Genomic DNA, 23,406 nt, shown 5'->3' with positions numbered 1-23,406 from the left:
CATCCACGGTCTCCGAAATTGGCGAACCGTCCTCTTCCGACGATTTCGCGCAGGTTACTTTCACTTTTCTCTTTTACGACACTTGCGAGTGACTCCCTCCAGTCGGTCTTTCTCCTCTCTTCGGAACTCACGCTGAGTTCCCCGAGTTTTCACGTGCGGAACTCTCAGCGCCTACTTCGAGCAATTACTTTCCCATCACGTGCACAGGTTCCGCGAAGGTCTTTTTTCGGCGTCTCCGACGGCGGAGAATCCGCCACCGGATCAAGCATGTGCAAATTGGATGGGAAATGTCTAGTTGGCGAAGAGTTATCGCTATTTTTCAATGCAAACACTGGAAGCTCTTAACCTTTTCGCGTGAGCGGTGCCGCGGCGCAGGTGTTTGGTTAGGTTAACAGGTTCGATGACTTTCCCTTTTTTCTGACTTTTCTCTCTCTCTTTCTTTGCAACTTTTGCTCTCACTCTCTCGCGGTGATGCTGCAACGATAACGACGATGCTCTTAAGACGGTGCACGGCGGAGCTTTTTTGTGCCCGGAGGAGCAGGATGCCGTAACGAGTCCGCGCAACCTGAAAAAAACTACCATCGATAGCTCCACATTTCGGAATCTGGTTTTTCGTTACATAACCTCACTCTCGCGCCACGGCGCGCCTTCCATCTCACAGCCTACTGCGCTTCATGGCGGTCATCAAACGTCAAGAAGAAAAACATTCTAACCTCAAAGTGCAAGCCATGTTTCCTCATAAAACAAAGTAATCAATTTGCAACCACTAACCTGTGCGACCTCCACAGCTGGAACCGGTTCTACACGGCGTTCTGACGCTCGCCGTTGAACTCGACCGTGGTGAGGTGCCGCAAGCGGTCGCGATCGTCGGGAAAGCCGGTCATCAGCGAGATCGCACCCAGCAGGACGTGATCGGCCGGGGTGGCGACGTCCTTCCGGACCAGCTCGACGCCAATGTCCACGATGGCAATCGGGTGGTGGGCGAGGGCGGCGAACGATAGGTAGTAGTATCTGCGGGGAGGAAAGAGTGGTAAACGGAGACATTTCGGTGCATTTGACACGCGATTTGCTTCTGCGCGGTGGAGATGACCTCTAATGGTTGTTTTGGATCGAATATCTTGGGTTTTTTTTTTGCAGAAATTCTGACTAAAACATCTTTGGGTTTTGTTGTTTGAAAAAATCTCAGACTTTTCGTTGACTTCTTCAGGTAACGAAAAATATTGTTTCTGTTTTAATTTTATTAGTTTTACAATAGCAAAACCCACCGACTTTGTTTTCTTTGTTTTTTTTTTACTTGCGAATTAATTTTAAAGTTTAAAACACATAGCAAAAATGCAAATTAGGGGAAATATACCCATTTTAATCACTCTAAGCCGTTCGACCAATTCTCATCACTTTTGCCGTTATCCGCTATTAAATCAACATTTTCAGATGTATCAAAAATGGAGAGTTGCTTGCTCACTTATATTTAAGCTATTTATTACTTTGGAACAGTCAAAAACCGAGGGGCAGGACACATGCTCTAATCAACTATAATAATGCTCTAATTAATTAGAAATAATTGACTAATTGACCAACTTTTCGCTAATCGATTAGCGTTGCCTTTTTCATTCCCACCCCAGTATACTGATCTTGACATTTTTTCTTTCATATTTTCTTCGATTCAAAATGGCGACAAACCAGAAAAACTCGTGAAGCAAGCGGTCGCGTCACAGTCCGATTTAGTTTTTTTTCAAGTTTTCTGTTCGTTCCAGCCAAATAATTGCAATCAAATGGTTTGTTTTGTATTGTGATAATGTTTGTAAAGGAAATAAACATTTTTTTCTTTTTCAGGGATCGTTCGAAGAAAAGTTCTGGGACATGATGAAGCCCGACGTAGGCGCCGTTCCGCCGGAAATCCGCCGGATACTCGACAAATGCCACCTTACGGGTAGTTCGGTTCTGAATATGCTGGATAAAATAGAATATGTAAACGATTTGGAACAATCCGTGACGAAGCAGTTTGCTGCAATTTTTCCGGAGGAACCACAGCCGCAAAAATTCACTTTCGGGCTCATCCAGAAAGGCGTTCTGGCGGAAATAGCCCGCGCTGTTTTCGCCAGAGGAATCGGATATTACCTACAGGACAAAGTATCCGGCACCAGAAGCGTGAATACCCGATCGCAAAACACGACTTCAACGATTGATCCGACGGTGGAGAAGGCAAACCTGCTAGCTAAACTGGCGGATCGATACAAAAGGTACAAATACAAAAATTGACAAAGCGTTTTGCCTCACTTTTCTGCATTCTTAACAAATGTCATGCAATCGAATACTTGTTCGCTGTAAAAATATGTTTAACGCGCAGAATAGTCATGTTGAAAATCTTATACAAATAGCACATTTCTTTTCAAACCGCTCCACCAACTGGTCAGTTTTGCTTTTTCGTTCCATTTAAATTTAGCTGGGAGAACGGTACGATCATGTGTCCAACGCAGCACTTGATTTGGGTTAAATTTCGGGTTGAATAATGTACAGAATCTGCGTTTAACTTGCTCTAGCATTATCCATCGTGCTTTCACTATCAAAATATATAAAACATTTCAACGCACTTCATTTGAACATTTGAAATCTACACGCTTACTTTGATTGACTAAATTTTCATGTTTTGTGATCTGCTGTCTTTTGTAAATGGTCTATTTAAGCTAGTGACAGTTTCGAAAAAAAAACTGTGGAAATGTTAAACTGCACAGGTATTGTTTTTATGTTGCTAATTATATTTTTTTTCTTTTTTCCAGCTACGCAGGGTTTTCAGCAGATGAATTTACTGTGCGATTTGAGCCACCGGCAAATGGCAAAATTACCGCAAAAGTAAAATGCTACATGTGCCCCGTCTCAAAGGAATATACCATCACACGTCATCGAGAAACTGCATGGGAAATTTCAAATTTCGCACGCCATGTGGATTCACACCTTGGAACATCGTCGCGTGAACAACGCACAAAGCGTATTGCTCACATTTCTTCCAGTCCATGCGTCGTGAAGCAGAAGCGTTCTCGCACAGTGATGGTGATGACAGATCGTGAGATGCACGTCGATCCAGTTAGCTCCGTCACGATCAACGTAGAAGGAAGCCCACAGCCTACACGGTACAGTGCTGAGTTCTTAGATAACGTTGATCAAGACATGCCTGGCCCTGCTACCGGAATCAACGACGATACCGTACAAATTAGTACGATGAACTGCGAATCGCCAAATCAGGAACAAAGTGACCTATCGCTCTCGGAATCTGATATTTCGATCATTGATGAAGTCACAACTCAACAAGAAGATGAGAACAATCACTGTTACGATGAAGATGGGTTGTTTAAAGATCAATGCGAACCAAGGCCCTCATTTGACGAATCGCGCTACATGACAGAAAATCTTGAGAAAACTATCGATCTAGAAGAAACGGATGCAACAACCTCCTGTCGAACGCTTACGGTTGAGGTTGACAATCGATTGCAAATGATTCCAGACGATCCCCAAGCAGACATAAACAACAACAACAACATTGACGAAGGAGAAGAAGTGTTCGGTGAGTGATGATAGATAAAAAAATTATTTGAAGATTAATCTAGCCACTAACAGCACATCTTAATCCTTCAATATTTAAATACAAAGTGATAAGTTCAAAATCAAAGTTTTATTGAAATTAACCCCAATTGTCTTCCATAAATCATCATCAGGTCTAAAAATCCGATTTTTTGCGTTACGTAATAAAAAAAACGCTCCCTAAGCTCAAAAATAAAAAATTAGGCAACGAAAAAAAAAATTCGTGATTCGATTATCCGAAGTGAAATTTTTCCGAGGCCTTCGGATAATCATTTAAAATACTCACCCCCGGTGATTGATCCCTTTTTCGTTTGACACTTTTTAGTTTGTCAGAGCAATTCTCTACCAAAACCGGAAATGGATTTTATTTGTATTTTTTAATTTAGCTCAAACTTTGTTGGGGCCTTCCATATGACCAAAGAAGCTATTTTGTTTCATTGATTCACCCATACAAGTCTCCATACAATTTTGCAAGCACACAAAAATGGTAACAAAAATTTCTGATAAACTTGGTGACTTCGGCAAAGTTGTAGATATTGTTGAGGAATAATTCAGCAATCAGAGGTCCAAGTTTATAGCAAATTTTCTGGAATCTTAAAAAAAAATTTCTGAAATGGTCCATCATGGTCACTTTTTGAAAAAACCGAAAAAACTGCAAATATTTCGCGGAAATCAAACTTTAGTGACTATATCTTAAAAACGGGGCCCTATACCAAAAAATACTTAACAGAATGCAAATTAAATTTTACCTAAAAATTTGGTAAAACAAATATGTATGAAATTTAATTTTTTTCCAAATAGCACTTTTTCAAAAATATGTTTTTTACCTTACTTCTCTATGGCTCAATAGTTGCGGCTTTTTGTTCCCTATATAAATTTCAAAAATATCAAAAATTTCTAAAATTTCTAAAATTTCTAAAATTTCTAAAATTTCTAAAATTTCTAAAATTTCTAAAATTTCTAAAATTTCTAAAATTTCTAAAATTTCTAAAATTTTTAAAATTTCTACAATTTTTAAAATTTCTAAAAGTCCTAAAATTTCTTTAATTTTTTAAATTTTTTAAAATTTCTACAATTTCTAAAATTTCTAAAATTTCTAAAATTTCTAAAATTGATACATTATTAATATTTTTTTGCTGTTTTTAAAGTAATTTTTTATTGATACTAAAAATAGCAGTAAAACTTCAAAAATTTAAAAAATTTCTAAAATTTCTAAAATTTCTAAAATTTCTAAAATTTCTAAAATTTCTAAAATTTCTAAAATTTCTAAAATTTCTAAAATTTCTAAAATTTCTAAAATTTCTAAAATTTCTAAAATTTCTAAAATTTCTAAAATTTCTAAAATTTTATAAAATTTATAAAAATTTAAAAATTTCTAAAACTTCTAAAATTTCAAAATTTCTAAAATTTCAAAATTTCTAAAATTTTCTAAAATTTATAAAATTTTTAAAATTTCTAAAACTTCTAAAATTTTAAAATTTCTAAAATTTCTAAAATTTATAAAATTTATAAAAATTTTAAAATTTCTTAAACTTCTAAAATTTTCAAAATTTCAAAATTTCTAAAATTTTCTAAAATTTATAAAATTTATAAAAATTTAAAAATTTCTAAAACTTCTAAAAATTTCAAAATTTCTAAAATTTCAAAATTTCTAAAATTTTCTAAAATTTATAAAAATTTTAAAATTTTTAAAACTTCTAAAATTTTAAAATTTCAAAATTTCTAAAATGTTTAAAATTTCTAAAATTTCTAAAATTTCTAAAATTTCTAAAATTTCTAAAATTTCTAAAATTTCAAAAATTTCAAAAATTTCAAAAATTTCAAAAATTTAAAAAATTTAAAAAATTTCTAAAATTTCTAAAATTTCTAAAATTTCTAAAATTTCTAAAATTTCTAAAATTTCAAAAATTTCAAAAATTTCAAAAATTTCAAAAATTTCAAAAATTTCAAAAATTTCAAAAATTTCAAAAATTTCAAAAATTTCAAAAATTTCAAAAATTTCAAAAATTTCAAAAATTTCAAAAATTTCAAAAATTTCAAAAATTTCAAAAATTTCAAAAATTTCAAAAATTTCAAAAATTTCAAAAATTTCAAAAATTTCAAAAATTTCAAAAATTTCAAAAATTTCAAAAATTTCAAAAATTTCAAAAATTTCAAAAATTTCAAAAATTTCTAAAATTTCTAAAATTTCTAAAATTTCTAAAATTTCTAAAATTTCTAAAATTTCTAAAATTTCTAAAATTTCTAAAATTTCTAAAATTTCTAAAATTTCTAAAATTTCTAAAATTTCTAAAATTTCTAAAATTTCTAAAATTTCTAAAATTTCTAAAATTTCTAAAATTTCAAAAATTTCTAAAATTTCAAAAATTTCTAAAATGTTTAAAATTTCTAAAATGTTTAAAATTTCAAAAATTTCTAAAATTCTTAAAATTTTCTAAAATTTACAAAATTTCTAAAACTTTTAAAATCTCAAAATTTCTAAAATTTAAAAATTTCTAAAATTTAAAATTTTAAAATATCTTATTTCTAAAATTTAAAATTTTTTAAAATTTCTAAATTTCTTATTCCTCAGTGAGGAAGGCCAAATCGGCATTTTTTTCCGTGACACCAAATTGATAAAAAAATTCATTCAATAGTTACAGATTTTCGAATATTGACGTACCATTTTTGTATGGACAGCTGCCAACATTGTATGGAGACTTCTATGGGTTAACCAATGACACTAAAAAGCTGTCAAAAAGACAGACAGACAAAGCTAAAAAAAAGTGACACACTGTCCTCGAATAAGACACACAAGTTTGAGAATTTTAAATGAAAAAATTTAAAAATTTATAAATTTTATATTTTTATATTTTTATAATTTTATAATTTTATAATTTTATAATTTTATAATTTTATAATTTTATAATTTTATAATTTTATAATTTTATAATTTTATAATTTTATAATTTTATAATTTTATAATTTTATAATTTTATAATTTTATAATTTTATAATTTTATAATTTTATAATTTTATAATTTTATAATTTTATAATTTTATAATTTTATAATTTTATAATTTTATAATTTTATAATTTTATAATTTTATAATTTTATAATTTTATAATTTTATAATTTTATAATTTTATAATTTTAAAATTTTATAATTTTATAATTTTATAATTTTATAATTTTATAATTTTATAATTTTATAATTTTATAATTTTATAATTTTATAATTTTATAATTTTATAATTTTATAATTTTATAATTTTATAATTTTATAATTTTATAATTTTATAATTTTATAATTTAATAATTTAATAATTTAATAATTTTATAATTTTATAATTTTATAATTTTATAATTTTATAATTTTATAATTTTATAATTTTATAATTTAATAATTTAATAATTTTATAATTTTATAATTTTATAATTTTATAATTTAATAATTTAATAATTTAATAATTTTATAATTTTATAATTTTATAATTTTATAATTTTATAATTTTATAATTTTATAATTTTATAATTTTATAATTTTATAATTTTATAATTTTATAATTTTATAATTTTATAATTTTATAATTTTATAATTTTATAATTTTATAATTTTATAATTTTATAATTTTATAATTTTATAATTTAATAATTTTATAATTTTATAATTTTATAATTTAATAATTTAATAATTTAATAATTTTATAATTTTATAATTTTATAATTTTATAATTTTATAATTTTATAATTTTATAATTTTATAATTTTATAATTTTATAATTTTATAATTTTATAATTTTATAATTTTATAATTTTATAATTTTATAATTTTATAATTTTATAATTTTATAATTTTATAATTTTATAATTTTATAATTTTATAATTTTAAAATTTTATAATTTTATAATTTTAAAATTGTATAATTTTAAAAATGTGACAGGAAACCTTTTATAATTTAATAATTTTTCAAGAGTTTAGATTTTTATAATTTTAGAAAACATTTTTGGAGCAACATTTGAAAGGGGCGGTACGACATTGCTCTTACGGCCTTGGGACGAAAGGTCGTAAGAACAATACCGTACCGCCCGTTTCAAATGTTGCTCTAGATTTTTATTTTTATTTTTAATTATTTTAGGACAAGGGCTGTATGAAGGATTAGAAGACGCTCCATTTTTAGCCCTCCTGACTAAAATGCACGTTGCAAACAGAAACAAGCAACCGGGAGGACGTCGATACCCAAATGTGGAAAAAGATATCTGCGCTTTCGAATATCTCACGACAGGAAATCTTCATTATAAATGTGTTACAAAAAACCAAACAGCTATGAGTACTAAAACGATTCAACGGCACATGGACAAAAACACACCTCCGATAATCGTCTACACTAGCCGGGGACGCAACTTTGGGAATAGGCACGATTACTGTCTGCTTCCAATCAGCTGGATGGACATTCTCACTCCAAATCTGGCACAGCAGCTGGTGTAGTTCGTGTAAGGTCTGCTCGTCGGCGTATTTGTAAAATTCGCTGTGAATTCCGTCCAGCCCAGGGGTCTTTCCATTTTTTGTCCTCATGATAATACTTTTGATCTCGTACAGCGTCGGTGGATCAGGGAGAGGTTCACTCGGGTCTTCTTCCAGAAGTGGCGGGATGAGGGAAGGTCCATTGGAGTCTTCCTCCCAATCAGTGAGACGGATGTTTGATGGTTGCTTGCGGGAACTTTTCTTCATTTTATATCGTTTTAGGTACCGGTACGCTTTACTTACTCTCTCGCCAACGGGAAAACGAGCAAGATTCTCGAAGAATTCAATTATTTGAGCCTCCTCATAATCTCTGATCCTCCTGCGGAGTTCTTCTCTGGCCTCATTCAGCTTGTGCACCCATTTGGGATGGGCGGATCGTCCGGCGCGAAATGCGTAGCGCTTGACCTGCCCCAGGGCAATCCTGCAGTCACGGTCCTGTGGAATTGAATCTTTGCTTTGAAGGACTGTCCGAGCGCATCGACGAATCTTCTCGCACAACTGGTGCCAGCTGCCCTGAATGGTGGTATCGGAAGGAGGTTGACTGCTGGCCTCCGTGAGGTGTTGTTGGTATCGCTTCTTCACAACATCATTTTTCAAGGGTGCAACGTCGAGTCGTTGTTGTTTGGTGTTGGCGTTAGCGGCTGTCGAGGGGGTGATGGATGAGATTTTTCGCTTACGGTCAAGGATGTCACAAATTAGCGCTTTGTGATCTGTCGCAACCTCCGGTCGCACACACCGCATTCGTGTTAGAAACAGTTGGCTATCTATAGAAGTCAGAAGGTGGTCTACCTGACTACTAGTTCTACCATTCGTCCATGTCACCTTGAAAGACGGGTTGGCGACTCCCTGCGTGTTCCTTGCGGCCATGTTGTGCAACGACAAGAAGACGCGCATTTGCTGACCGTTTTCGTTGAAACTGTCATGACCCGTATGCTTCCCAATTAGGGTACTTTCCTCAACTGTTATCCCTACGCTGGAAAGATGCGAATTAAAATCACCCGCAATAAGAAGCCTTCGATGGTGGGGTAGCTGGCCCATCAGAGACCCCAGCTTAGCGAAGAATTTGTCGGATCGCTGATTGGGTCCGTGCACGTTCATGAGGTACAACTCGCGATTTGAGTGGGACACCTAAAATAGGAACATGTAAAAATTTAAATTTTAATTATATTTTTATTCTAATTTATTAAAACCTCGTAGGACATCTTGAGCATCTGGACATTCGGACCGCCACCATCGATGGCGGTGACATTTATTCTCGCTCCTTTTCTTATCAGCACCGCTAGCCCCCTTCGCTGGTTTCCTCGAGTCTTTCCCAAGTGCCACTGATAATGTTCGGTGGACGTCCTAGAACAGCACAGGTTGACTTCCTGAAGGGCGGCAACGTGTATTCGGTTCGAATTTAGGTAAAGGTCTATCGCATTGCGTTTAGCTGGCAACCGACAACCGTTGACGTTTAGGGTGGCAAAGCGCAGACCTGTTGTCTCCTCGATGGTAATCACTTCCGGTACAGGTTTTGGCGAAGAGTGGGTCTCGTTCTGGTGCACAGCTTGAGCAATGTCGTACGGATCAGGTTGGAGGGAGTCTGGTTCTTCGATGAAGTTAATGCTTAGGTATCGGTAAGGGATCGTACTTTTGTCCTCAAGAATGTGAGCAAAAGATAGATGTCCACCTTGAGCAGGGTCGTAGCGCAGTGCGCTGCCGTCTATACTATGTGAGAATATCCGCACCTTGAGAAGCGCTGCAAGAGAGATGTAGGTCGCTGGGCCACCATCGATACGGCCAAGTCGCATCCGTAGCGTGTAATTATCCTGTTCGAGTTCATGAATGCCACAGTTGGTTAAGAATGAGGCTGGTCGTTTCTCGATATCTTCGGCGATAAGCCACCGCAGGATATTAACTTCGGTGGGGGAAGGTACGGATCCGGTTATTTGCTGGAGCACGGACTGAATCTGTGTAGTCTCCTCCTGGCCGGGATTCTGAGCGTAAAAGGTTCTGGAACTGGCTCGAATCGCTATGTAGTCACTGTGGTTTTGCGGCATAGCTGCCGGTCGAACACATATGATACTATCATAATGGTTTCGGTTCTGGTTACTGCCGCGGTAAAAGATTCGGTAGACTGCGGTCGGTTCGATGTCGGGCACAATTGAAATTGTGCCGTTGGTCTGATGAACGTCTATTCGCACAGCAAACAGGTTGGAAATGGCAGTAAGGCATTCTTCGCCCCCCCAGTATCCGGAAGTTTCGAGGCGGTCCAGATACACTCCCACTTTGTCCTGGATAGGCATCTCACCTTCAACCAGCTCAGCGGCAAAGGCTTCCAGGTGGTGATTAAACTGGTCCAGGTGGGTCCGTAAGTGGCGAACAGCTAGTTTCCGTAGACTAGTGTTGTAGGCGTCGAAAAGCGGATTTGACGGAGTCACCCCGTGTCTTTGGTGAGTCAAAGCTCCGAAAAGACAATTCCCATCGCGAGGTATATTGAGAAGCCAGTGAAGGTTCCCAGCACTGTCCTGCACAGAATCCGTATGGGTCTAGAAAGAAATCCGTTAGATCTGCTCGTAAAAGAACCTGGTTAAGAAAACTCACGTCGGTCATCGTGGTCGGAAGAACGGGAAACGGTCGCACAAATCGGTCGGGAAATTTTGGTTCGCGTGAACAGTCGAGAAAAACGAATGGAATTCACCGGTCCGCGCATGTAGAAGCTCGAAATCGATCCGGGAACGGCGGTCAGCGTCAAAACGCAGCGTTTTTTAACTTCGGCGTGGCGCGTTTTAAAAATGCGTGTGTTTGTAAAAATGATTGTCTACAGAACGAGAGTGATGATTCAAAAACACACCAACACATGTTCAAGCACAAACGCTTTGTTTTAAATTGAACGTTACAGAAACGCATAGTTCAGTGAAGGTTGAAGTATTAGTTTGGATCAGTTAAACGCTTGAATAAATGTTTCAAAAAAGGAAAGCTAATTCTTGTTTTGTTTTAAGTAAAACCTCACTCTATAAATAACCCTCACAATTGCAGTATTGCTCATTAAAACTTAAAAACTTAATATCAAAGAATATAAAAATCACTCTCTAAATACACACTATGTTGGTCTCATCTTTCCGCAGCCGGCTGTCTAAGATTGAACCATTTCATTATTAAACAAACAACAGATAAACGGGAAATATCTCATCCGCAGCATCCGATTGTTTGCCTTGAGAATAATATATAAAACCTTTCAACAAACACTATGATTTTGGGTCGCATCATCATCTTCTATGATGAATCCTGACCAAACACCCTATCCTACTAACAAGTTTTCAGGTTCCTGGCGCTCGTGGGGTGTAAGCACAGAGTAAATCAGCTGCCCTAGTAGCAACCTGCGCTAACTAACATTCCCGTCCCTTAAAATCGAGGTCTACAAACTGACATGGCGGGCGCCGTTGGTGGCCAATGACTGTTACCTATTCGCAATTGATCTAGCTTTAACAATCATGGTGTTTTATCTTTTCGGCGCATTCATACATGCTGTTGATAAGGGAAACACTACTAGATCGTCGAAGCTTATGATCAGTAGTGCTGAAAGGATATTACGGTTCTGTTCAGCAACGGAGGGGCAACCATGGGTGATCTCTCATGCTCATGCTCATGCTCAACGGCACATGGACAAAAACACACAAGAAATTAAGGAAGGATTCCTTAACATCGATGGATTAAAGCAATACCTTGTATCGAACGGATTCCCATTAGCCGTTGCAATCAGTGAAGACGGAACCCGAATCACGCCTGCTGTCGAGTACGACTACAAAGACGATTCACTTCGTGGTCTCGTGGCCCCGCTGGACGGAAACGGATTGCCCCTAAAAAACATTTTCGCTGCGTCGTCTGCCAAGAAAATGAAGGACGACATCGACAACTATGCTGTAGCGAATTATGTGTATGTTGTTATGGCCACTCCTCTGAGTCCAGATGCGGCCCCTTTTGTCCTGTATCACGCTTGTACCGATAACCGTTTTACTGCGGATGATGTATTAAAACGTTGGAAATTGGAAGAAACCCTGCTGCAGGAAGCCGGGATTGAGGTTGTGGCTCGGTGTTCCGATGGCGATCCAAGACTCATGAAAGCCATGAAGATGCGCTCCGGACTTGATCAAAGCGGATATTTCTCTCCCCTGTGGGGAAAGTACTATGTGGTGCAAGAGAAGCCTAAAGTCCCGCCAAATTCCCAAGATACAACTCATGAGCTTAATAAGTTCAAAAACAGCCTTATCAAAAGAGATATGTTAATAGGTACGTAAAATCTGGACGATAAATCTCTGTTTCTCTGTACCTAAAACACAAACTATTATTTTAGGCAACTTCGTCATCAGTACCGATCACCTGCGAAATTTAATAAAGGAAAGCAAAGATAAACATTTGCTGACTATAAGTGATATTGATGGAAAGGATAAAATGAAATTTGGGCCAACGCTGAAGTTGATGAACAAGTCCATGATAGACTACCTTGACGAAAATATTCCTCAAACAAAGGGAACGGTACTCTTCCTCTCCACGATGCGCAGAATTTATCGCGCCTTTTTGGATGACAAACTCTCAGCAGCGGACCGTGTGTTTGAAATCTGGTAAGAGTAAAATAGATATATTTGTTCAAAGTTATACAGAGAAAACTCTTTTTACGCGGTGGCGTTACGCTTTTTATTTCGCCGATTTCTCTTAAACCATACAATATTTTTGCAAACTTCAAAAAGCGTTTTGTAGATCTGAACAAAACCTACAAATGGCTTTTAAAAGATTGCAAAAATGTTGCGTCGTTCAAGAGATATCGACAAATTAGAAAAACGTAACGCATCGCGTAAAAAGAGGTTTCTCTTTATCTGTAGATCTCAGACAAACAGACGTCAAATACCGAGATCAAATTTGCTTTGCTTTGTGGGGCCAACCCATAAACCACGTGGACGCGTGGTTCATATTTTTTGAAAATACTGTACTAAAAAACTAAATAAACGTCTGTTTGTCAAAGTATACAGAGAATTTATTTATTTCTTTCTTTCATCAACTAGGACTGCACTGTTCGTGGTTCGTGGATGGAGGAATTGGTGCTCAAAAAGAAAGAGTCTAAAGGACTGCATCACAGCAAATGCTTACTATTCCTTGGAGTTGAACGCACATGCTTTGATCTCTTTCATTGTTTATTGTCGCGAGAAAAACGCTCCTGAGCAATTTCTCATTTCAGCGCTATCTAGCCAACAGTGTGAGCATTTATTTCGTTTCGTTAGATCAATGTCCACCACAAAGCAGACCGTGGTGAATTGCACAATCAAAGAATTCACCGACCGACTGAAACGCATCACGCTGCAGTTTGAAATAATGTACCGGCACAGGAAGGATTTCAACTTCCCCACTATCCAGCGACTTGAAATGCGGCGCAGGGAAACATACTTGCCTTCGGATAAGGAAATAAAAGATTCCATGGATCGCGCGTTTTCCAAAGCGTGCGAAGAACTCGTAATTGTTGGCATCACTGGAGACCTGCTCCTATACGCATCGGTTGGTGCTAAAACGCCACCGATCGAACAGATTTTTGAACTCGAGGAATCAATTGAAAATGATGATCATTTGGAGATGGAGCAGTACACGCAGGCAGAACTCGCCGAAATTTGTCCATACCAGCAGCACGTTAACGTACCAGTACCTGTTTCATGGAACAATGGAAATGAACAATCAGCTCCGGAAATAGAATTTGTTTCCGTCGAAGAAAGTTCGTTCGAAAATGATGAGTTGGAGAACGACAACGTGTTTGCCGTGCAAGATGTAGATAATGATGGGGTGTGTTCTGTGCAAGATTTATTTCCGAACTGCGTTGGCTCGTTGCAATTAAAAAGTACTACTACAGGTAGCCGGCATACTTTCCGTGTTCAAGATTTGAACGGCAGAGTAAAGAACATCAAAAAAAGCACCTTGTTGTGGATGTTGTTAACACAAGGAAGATATCACTTGTCAGCGGACCGAACAAGACGATTCAAACAGAAGGAGTATCGTAACAAAAGGGTAAGATAACACATTTTCAAAGCCTAGTGTTGTTAATCTTTATAATCTATATATTACTCAATTGATTACGTTAATTTTTAAATACATATATTTATAAAAATTATGTTTTTGTTTTCAGAACGTTCCACGGGACCAGTAATTCCGAGCAGAAAAACATCCCGCACTGGTCGTCCTAGTTCACCCGCTAGTGTTACAGTTAACCGCGGCTAGGGCACGACCGTCGCGGATAAGTTCGATTCTAACAATGATTACAACATCCAGGAACAGTGGCCGAGCAAGAACCTGCAGGAAGTACGTGTTGGGACGCCCGACGGCCAACAGCAAGATTGGTGCCAGCCGTATCCATCTGTGCGAACCCGGGGTAGAAACAGGAAGTTCCGTGCGCTCCGTCTGCACGTCGGCAATTTTGCCTGGTCTTTGGATCCTATACAACGCGTCCAACAACGAGCTCGTGCGCACCAAGACGCTGTTGAGGAACGCCATCATCGTGATCGATGTCGCCCCGCTCCGCGTTCCGTTCGCTGTGCAAGAAGCGTGACATGAAGGCAAGCGAGGAGGATGTTTTGCCAAGAAGCGCAGCAAGCATCTGCTCAAGAACGTCCTAGCGCCAGAAAACTGCTAAGATGTATCCCGCCCTGGAGGAGCAGTTCAACGCTAGCCGTTTTTGTTTCCCGACCTGGAAAGAGTGGCCGTATCGATGGTTACATACTGGAGAATAAGAAGCTGGATCTCAAGAAGATGAAAATCAAGTCAAAGTAAACGCGCGGTAACGGCTGTGAGGAAGAGCGGAGGAAAAAGTGTCGGCAAAACGACAGATCACCGAGTGGTTCAAAAATCAAAACTGCGGACGCGTATTTGGATCAGCATTTTTTTTAGGTGGTGGAAAACTTAAATATAACAAATTATAGGCATTTCAATGATAATAAATTAAAGTTGGATAAATCATTAAAATTGTTATGCAATAATAAAGGTACATGAATTGAATTACAGACTTGAAAATGGATCAATTTGGTTTGCAGTTTTTTTACTATCTTTCTTGTACAAACATCTCTTGGATGACAATAGTCACGATTCTGTCGATTGATGACGGTTTCATTCTATAACAGTATTCTTCAACAGCTGAAGGTTCGGACGGGTCCTTCGTGATGGACAGGCCACGAAATCACTTCTTGACGTAAGAGTTTCACTTGACCAGATCTCACTCCGGTGGTTAATTTCGGTTCACCGGTGGTTTGCACTTGATCTAACTTTGTTTCTTTTTTCTTTGCTGAACCTTCTCCACAATCCCCTCCAACACGAGCAGTTTCCGACCCGCCCGCCTCCTCACAATCAGCCCTAATCGAAAACTCCGCCACATACTCCTTCGCCCGTACAAACAGGTGACTGTCCAGGTTCGGAACCGCCTTGTGGATGTTTCATTGTCCTGGCAGCTTTACGGCATGTGCCGCTCCGTAGTCTGGTGAAAGAGGCTCTCGGCACTCTTGTAGAAATTCGTCACAAGATGAAGTTCTACCACCGACAACAGTTTTTTTCGCTGCCGAACGTTTCGTCTCCTCGTCTCGACTCACCTCCATCTGGTACGTAATGTACAGCATTTTATTCTTGTCCGTACTGGCCAGGTTTTCCTCCATGCAGACCAGCTAGCTCAGCACCATGTCCATCTGGATCTCCACGCCGTCCTTGTCGGGCTGATTATCCTCTTCCAGTGCGGCAGGAAGCGGTCCATCTGGATCTCCTCGTCATTCTAGTAGGGCTGATTGCCCTCCTCTAGTGCAGCAGGAAACGGTCCATCTGGATTTCCTCACCGTCCTAGTCGAGCTGATTGTCCTTTTCCAGTGCGACATAGCGATCGTCGTCAGCGCTCAAGCCGTAGCTGGACATTTTGTAGGAAAAAATATGTTGTTTATTTGGCAGTTCTAGCTGTCAAAATGCCCACTCTCAAGATACCAAGCTCATAAGATGCGCGGTGGGAACAGTATGTCAAATAATCGCTAATCAATTAGCAAATCAACCAACAATTACGTTAGTTGATTAGTGATACGATAATTGATCAGGTGTGTCTCACCCCTCGTCAAAAACACTTTATGAAAGCTGTAATTCATGATCAAAGTGCTGATAGGCCGATAATAGAAATAGGCTGAGAAAGGGTATAGTTCCCCTATTTCCTTGATAAGACTTGTTAAGAACCTATTTGTCACCAAATGGCAATAATTAAGCTAAAACATATTAAAAAAAAAAAACAATTTCCTTATTCTTTAGCAGGAAACTTTCTCATTTTTTATGATTCCGAAATTCATCAAAAATACTGAAAGTTCCGGAAATTTGACTATTAAATTATTATTTATTATTTCATTCTGGCCTCACTCTCGCGCGAATTGATTTAAATTGATTGAAAATAAAAACAAATTTGTCGTTATTCATCGATCTAGATCTAAAGAATTTAAAAATCAAAAAATATTCAGAATACCAAAATTTAAAAATAATTGTTTTAAAACCAGAAATTAGAAAACGTTTTAATTGATTTCAGTCAAAGTTTATGTAAACTCCCTTTTTTTTAATTACATAATGTGTTATGGTTGAAATAGGAAAAAAATTACTCTTTAATTCGAGTATTTTTTTTAAATTTACACATTATTTTAATTTATGGATAACGAATTATGGAATTTGTATAGTTTGGAACTTTATAATTAACTTACTTTTTAAAAGGCAGAAAAAAATCACGGAAAATTGTGTTTTTCAAAATAATCGTATAACAATTTTAAAATTAAAAAATATAAAACTTTCAGATTAAATTTTGTGATTCATAAATTTGAAATTAATATCATTAAAAATTCTTGATTCAAACATTTGAAAGTCCAATAAAAAAAATGTATCCAAAATAATTTTATTTTTGCAGTAGGGTTCCCCACATTAAAAAACAATTCATATTTTTTTCAACAACATAATTTTTTTGTAACATGAAAAAATACAATACTAAAAAAATCGTAATGAAATAAGCATACATATACTAAAATCAAATAAAAGAACACTTACCAAACTTTTTTTAACGCATCGTGAATAAAAAAAAACATAGAATTCCAAATACAGAAATTTGAGGATTTAAATTCCAATGACTAAAAAAAATGTTTCCTCCCATTTGTTTATTGTACGATCAGTACCTAGCTGGACTCGGTCGTTGGAAACGACCGTCGGCTCAACGACCGACGAAATAGGCGGCGGGTCAGATGCGGGCATAACAATGTCAAAACCTCTCCCCCCCTCACTTTGTCTCACCATCCGGCTGCAGCTTTGTTGACGAACAAGAGAGCACGCGGTCGCATCATGGCGGCATCGAGCCGGAATTGGGGGTGATCATGTGATTAAAAATGAAAGTTTTTCCAAGAAAAATAATATTTTTCCGACCGAATAAAAAATTGCGAGCATGTTCAAACAATTATTCCTGATGTCGGAGAAGTGATAAAAAAGCAAAATTTTAATCCATAACTTTTCTATAAATTGAATTTTTTCACTCCAACTGGGAACCCCTAGGTCTATCCACGACCGTTTCCAATGACCGTGAGAAGATGCCAGAAAATCCAGCTACGAGCTAAATCCACAATACATATTTTATTGCAAAAAGGCATTTTGAAATTTCGAATTCATGAACCTTCAAAATGTTGCATTGATAAATTGTTAAATTGGTAATTTTTTTGAACTTCCATGGAATATCTGAAATTGTTGCAATTTAGAATTTTGGAATTCATTAATCAAATTTCTGTTGGGATTTTGTTGGGATTTTTCAAACTAACTGACATTGTTTAAGTGTTAAGATAAATATTATGAAAAATTGTATTAACAAAAACAATTGCAATAAAATTTAACAGTTCAAAAATACAATATTATATTCATCATAGAAAAATTAAGACATTCAAAAAAAAATGTGTTCAATAAGTAAAAACAATAGTTTACATATTGTTTTGTTTAATTGCTTAATGATTTGAATGTTGAGGTTTTAATTACCTAAATTTAATCATTTTGCAGTTGTGATTTTTTTATTTTTTCAGCAACAGAATATAAAATTCTGAAATTTATCATTTCCTTGTTGTTTTTGAATTGCTGAAATTTTGACTTTTGGAAACCATGATTTTATTTTTGTAAAATATTGGGATTTTGATAGTTTGGAAATTTAAACATTTTACAATTTTTCATGTAAAAAAATATTAGGAAAAAAAACAACAAAATTATGAAAAATAAAAAAAAACAATTTAAGTTATTTCAAAGTTTTTTGGATTAATAAAACAAAAATCTAAAAATAAAATCAGTAATTAATAAACGTTGCGAGGGGATTCCCAATGGTGTAAAAAATTTCAAATAAAGAAAAAATATGATCTTAAATCCCCGTCATCAGGAATATGTTTTTGAACATTCCTGTTAAATGTGTATTCATAGTTCGAAAAACATCGAAAATAGTTTCACTTTTAAATTTATGATTTGTTTGACCCCTCGGATTGGCTCGATGCCGCCATCTTGTCAACAAAGCTGGTAGGTTGAGTTTGACACCCTATTTACACAAAGCTCACACTTACTAGCAAACGTTCGGTTTGATAGTAAGTGTGAGTCCCGTGTAAAAAGTGATAGTTCGTCACTTTTTGTTTGACTTTGACTAACCAAAGGGGTACAAAAGAAAAAGTGACCAACCACCGAGGGTTAAGCGTTTCTAGATAAGATAAAGTAAGGCGGGGTTTCTAGCTGTCTAAAAAATCATAATTAACACATAATCCGGATTTTATATGAGGATTTCGGAAAAGTGAAAATTATACCATTTTCCGGGCAAATTTCATTTGGATTTTTTCTGTTGGGTTACGTAACGTAATAATACAACCTCTTAGCTATTTTTTTGACAGCTGGAAAACCCGCCTTACCTTATTTGTCTAATCTAATGGATAATCCATAAATCCGGAAAAAAAAAGATCCGGCAGCAATTTTTTTTTTTTTTTATTTTTTTTTTATTTTTTTTTTTTTTATTTTTTTTTTATTTTTTTTTTTTTTGGGAGGGTGATCCAGCCGCACATCGTTGATGTCGAAACCTCTAAACTGGGCCCTAAGTCCAAATATTCATTTGCGGATAACTACCTAACTTGAATTGAATACAAGATTTAAAGCAACCTATCCGAAAGCTACTCTTATCTCAAATCCCCGACATTTTAATTATTAACCAAAAAACGTTTCTTTTAAAACCTGTCTGGCTTCTTTTAAAAAAACAAAAAAAAATAACAGTTGATATTTTACAAGCCGTGAATTGAAAAAGAGACGACCATTTGTTCGTCAGAATTCCAGTAGATCCTCGATTCGCAACAATGGTCGATACAATCATAATCCGACAACCGTTAGTTCAACAGATCAACGAATTTAGTCCGATATCATTTCACTATTGATTGATCGAGACTCTATGGAAATTTTGACAAATCAGGATGGTTTTTATGCTACTTGAATGAAAATCACCGATTCTGATAGAATTACTAAATTCAAAAAAAGATCCGGCAGCAATTTGTACTGATTTGACGTTTGCTGAGGGTGTCGAAATGTTTGGTTATGTTACTGCTTGCAAAAGACAATAGAGCTTTATGACGTTTCGCGTACACACACTAGCGCACCATTTGATTTTGCTTGCCGGACAAAATTTAACCTCACTTTTTTTCGTGTATGTATACGCAATACATGCGCACGTAAATAACTCTATGCACCGAGTGATTTGTTGACATTTTTCGGCACCCTTCGCAAACGCCGAACCATACAAATTTGTTGTGCACTCAAAGTAAAAAGTATCCTTTTTTCAAGTTCACCCGTCGTCACCCTTTAAAAGGGTATCGAAAATGTACTGAATTTGACATACCCTTCTAAAAGGATGACGCCAGGTGAACTTTAAAAAAGGATAGAAAGTATCCTTTTTGAGGATTGAAAGTACCCTTTTGAGGGATACTTCTGACTTTGAGTGTGGGATCTTTTCCGGAAGAGATCCGAAAAAGGTCCGGCAGCAACTTTGCACTAGTTTGACGTTTGCCGAGGGTGAAGAAAAGTTTGGTTATGTCACTGCTTGCGAAAAACAATTTTTACAGTACTACTCACCTAATCTCCCACCCCTGAATGCTCGCCACCGCCGGCAGCTTGATCTGCTTCAACTTGGGCAACATCCGGCAATCCTCGGCATCCAGCGGCACCGCCTTCATCTCGTTGCTCCGCTCGCTCACGTGGCACCCCTCGTCCCCGCAGACGATCTTCAGCGCGTCGTGGTACCGGCTGTTGTACGCCTTCAACAGCAGCGCCACATCCGCTCCGGAAGCGGCGGAGCCGCGCTTGAAGGCGTACGCCACCAGCAGGTCCTCGTCGCACCGGAAGTGGCACGCAAACAGGCGACAGTTGGGGTGGACCTCGTCCAACCGAAGGCACGATCCGCCGTCCAGCGCGGACTCGAAGTTGTGCGTCCAGTAGACGGCAGCCGCCGGATGTTCCCGCGGTGGGGCGTACGGGATCGTCGGCTGGAAGCCCTGCCGGGACAGGTTGAACCAAGAGCGGTCTTCGGACTTGCCTAGGCGGTTGCGGATCTTACCGGAACCCAGACAGAACGACGTGTAGAAGGGAAGTTCGCGCGGTCCGCGCACGAAAAAGTACCGCCAGAGAAGGTTCCAGAAGCGGTCGTTCAGTTTGAGAAACCGGATGTTGCACTCTTCCGGAGTGAGGAGATCCTTCTTCATGGACTCTTCCAGGGATTCGAAGGTCCAACCCGGGGCGAAGATGGCGACTGAGAATTTAAACTGCATGACGGTGGCCAGCGTTTGATGGGTGTCCATTTTGGCCGTTTGTCCCCTGCCGAACACGTCGATTCCGACGAAAACATCCAACTTCCGGTTCGGGTAGTAGTTCCGGATGAGGTTATCCGTCCGCTCCAGACTCTGGTTGTTCCAGGTGTAATTGAGAAAGATGCCGTCGCAGGCCGCGAAGAAGCTCCGATTCTGACTGTTCAGTTCGTTCTGCCAGCTGAGCAGGCCCTTCTCCGTGATGGCGTCGTACCAGATTATCAAACTTCCGGGAATGCGCTCGTGCGACTTCCGCGTCAGGTAAGCTACAAAATCTATCAAAAGCGGAACCTTGTCCTCGTCCAGAGTGCACTCAATGTTCAGGAGCCAACCCTGTCAACAAATATAAGCAACATTTGTACCGTTCCAAAATCACAAACGTCGCTAGCGCAACCTCTCCACCAAACATTATATAAAGCCTCACCTCAAACTGACAGATCCGCGCCACCGAAACCAGCGCGTCCGCCACCCTCCGCGCCGACTCCTCCGACTGCAGAATGTCCTTCAGGAAGCTCGCATTCCCGGCCTCGATGATGAACGTCCCAATGACCTTGACCCCATTCTTGTGCGCACAATCCAGCCACTGGAGCGTCGGAATCGTCACAAAGCTGTGGCTAAAGTAGCAAAACACATCCACCGCGGCCCAATTATAAAACCGATAGTCAACCCACGGTCCCCCGGTCGTCCCGTTGATGAACCGATCCGTCAGATAGTTCCCCTTAAAGTCGTGACACAGCAGCACCTGTGGCCGCGTCCCGTCCTCCACAAAGTCCGTAATGCCGGCGTTGAAATCGATCTCCTGGTACCGCTCGCCCAAATACCGCGATCCGGAACGGGCCACCAGCGGATGGACCAGACTGCGCCAGCTCACCGGGTGTCGCTCAAACTCCAGCAGCTCGCTGATCGTGTGGATCGGTTGGCACTCGTGGCCCTCTTGGTAGCGACGGGACGATGACGACGACGGCCGGTAACGGGACATTCCGGAAGTGCAACGAAAAAAACGGAGAAAGAATCGAAACTAGAGCGAACTGCACTTTGGCCAGGGACTGGGTCAACTGAAAGCGAATTGCGCGCAGAAGGCAGAAAACGTTCATGCATTGGGCGCGGGGGTCGTCCGCGAGTTACGCACCGGAAGTAGAGGTCAAAGTGCTTTAAAATTGTAATTTCAGCAAAAAAAAATACTTTTTCAACAAATTTCAAATTTGTACGCAATTTCTGAACGACCCCCTCTAAGCTATGATGCATAAATAAACGCATATTATTTTGCGCCAGACTTTTTATCAGTTCTTTCTTTTCCTTTCTCTCTGTTATGATGCACTTATCTCGAGACGGAACGTGCCCTTGAGAGGAATGCAATTCCCGTTGGAGTGTTCCCGATGCATCGGGTGCAGCGTTCGTTATGATTTTTTTTTGTGTTTTTAATTCATTGTGAATATTAAGGATTTGCTCATTTTCTTTAGAAAAAAAAAACGCAGAAATTTTAAATGATTCTGATCATAAAATCTAAACGTCTGAAATCCTGGCATAGAAAAATTTAAAAATGTATAGAGATCTTAAAATCTCAAATCGTTAAGTCACAAACCATCTAAAAAAATAAAAATGTAAAAATCCAAAATTCAAAAAAATATACCAGAAATCTAAAATTAAAAAAATATATATATATATATATATTCTTGAAATCAAAACTGTAATCTAAAACTAAACAAATAAAAACTCGATACACACATCTGAAATTCCAAAAATCTAAATTTTTAAAAATCTGATTTAATACCTAAAAATTTAAGATATCAAGCGCCTAAAATTAAAACAAATTCTAGCCAAAAAATCTTAAAAATCTAAGAACTTAAACTCAAATCTGAAAATTTAGAAATTTTAAGGTCCAAATTCTAATAAAACTTTCCAAGGATCTTAAAATTATAACAACTAAAGTTATTAAAGTTTTAAATCTCAAGATCTTGAAATCTAACAATAACAAAATTTAAAAATATAACAACCTAAACATTTAAAAATACAAAAATTGAAGGATTTTAAGAAATTTAAAAATTTAAGAATCTTTAGATCTGAAAATTTTAAATCCATATTAACACCATACAATAAAAATATAACAATCTAAGAAGAAATAAGTTTAAAAATCTCAAGCTGAAGATATATTACGTTAAAAAATTATACACGGCGTGTTTTCTGGGCAACCTTAAGGAGAAAAAAATAGTCATTGCTACTTTCAAATGTGTCTTATAGGAAATTTTCTCAGCTTTCCAATGCTTCTAAGAGCGAAATGTTTCATCGAGAAATTTCTGAGATATCTATATTTTAAGCTTTTTGTTTTAAAATCCTTAATCATTTATTGGAAACTTTAAAATAACAGTCCAGGAAACTTGTCAAATGATTTGTTTCATGTGTCATTTACTCATCAAAATGTGCAAAATAAGACAAGAAACAACTTTGTAGAAGGTTGCAAACCGCT

General features: G+C 37.1%; 1 protein-coding gene across 1 annotated transcript; it reads right to left on the bottom strand.

Moving 5' to 3' along the window:
* Positions 1-714: 714 nt before the first annotated feature.
* LOC120416888 (cytosolic endo-beta-N-acetylglucosaminidase) lies at positions 715-22,051 on the bottom strand. The gene is given in 4 exon segments (XM_039578781.2): positions 715-1,011; positions 20,215-21,275; positions 21,367-21,942; positions 21,944-22,051. Coding segments are annotated over 4 exon segments (1,941 nt in total). The 5' UTR covers positions 22,037-22,051; the 3' UTR covers positions 715-800.
* Positions 22,052-23,406: the final 1,355 nt, after the last annotated feature.

The sequence above is a fragment of the Culex pipiens genome, chromosome 1, assembly GCF_016801865.2.
Source record: "Culex pipiens pallens isolate TS chromosome 1, TS_CPP_V2, whole genome shotgun sequence".
NCBI classification, from domain to species: Eukaryota; Metazoa; Arthropoda; class Insecta; order Diptera; family Culicidae; genus Culex; species Culex pipiens.
Note: the sequence above shows the minus strand (reverse complement) of the source record. Positions and strands in the feature narration are given on the sequence as shown.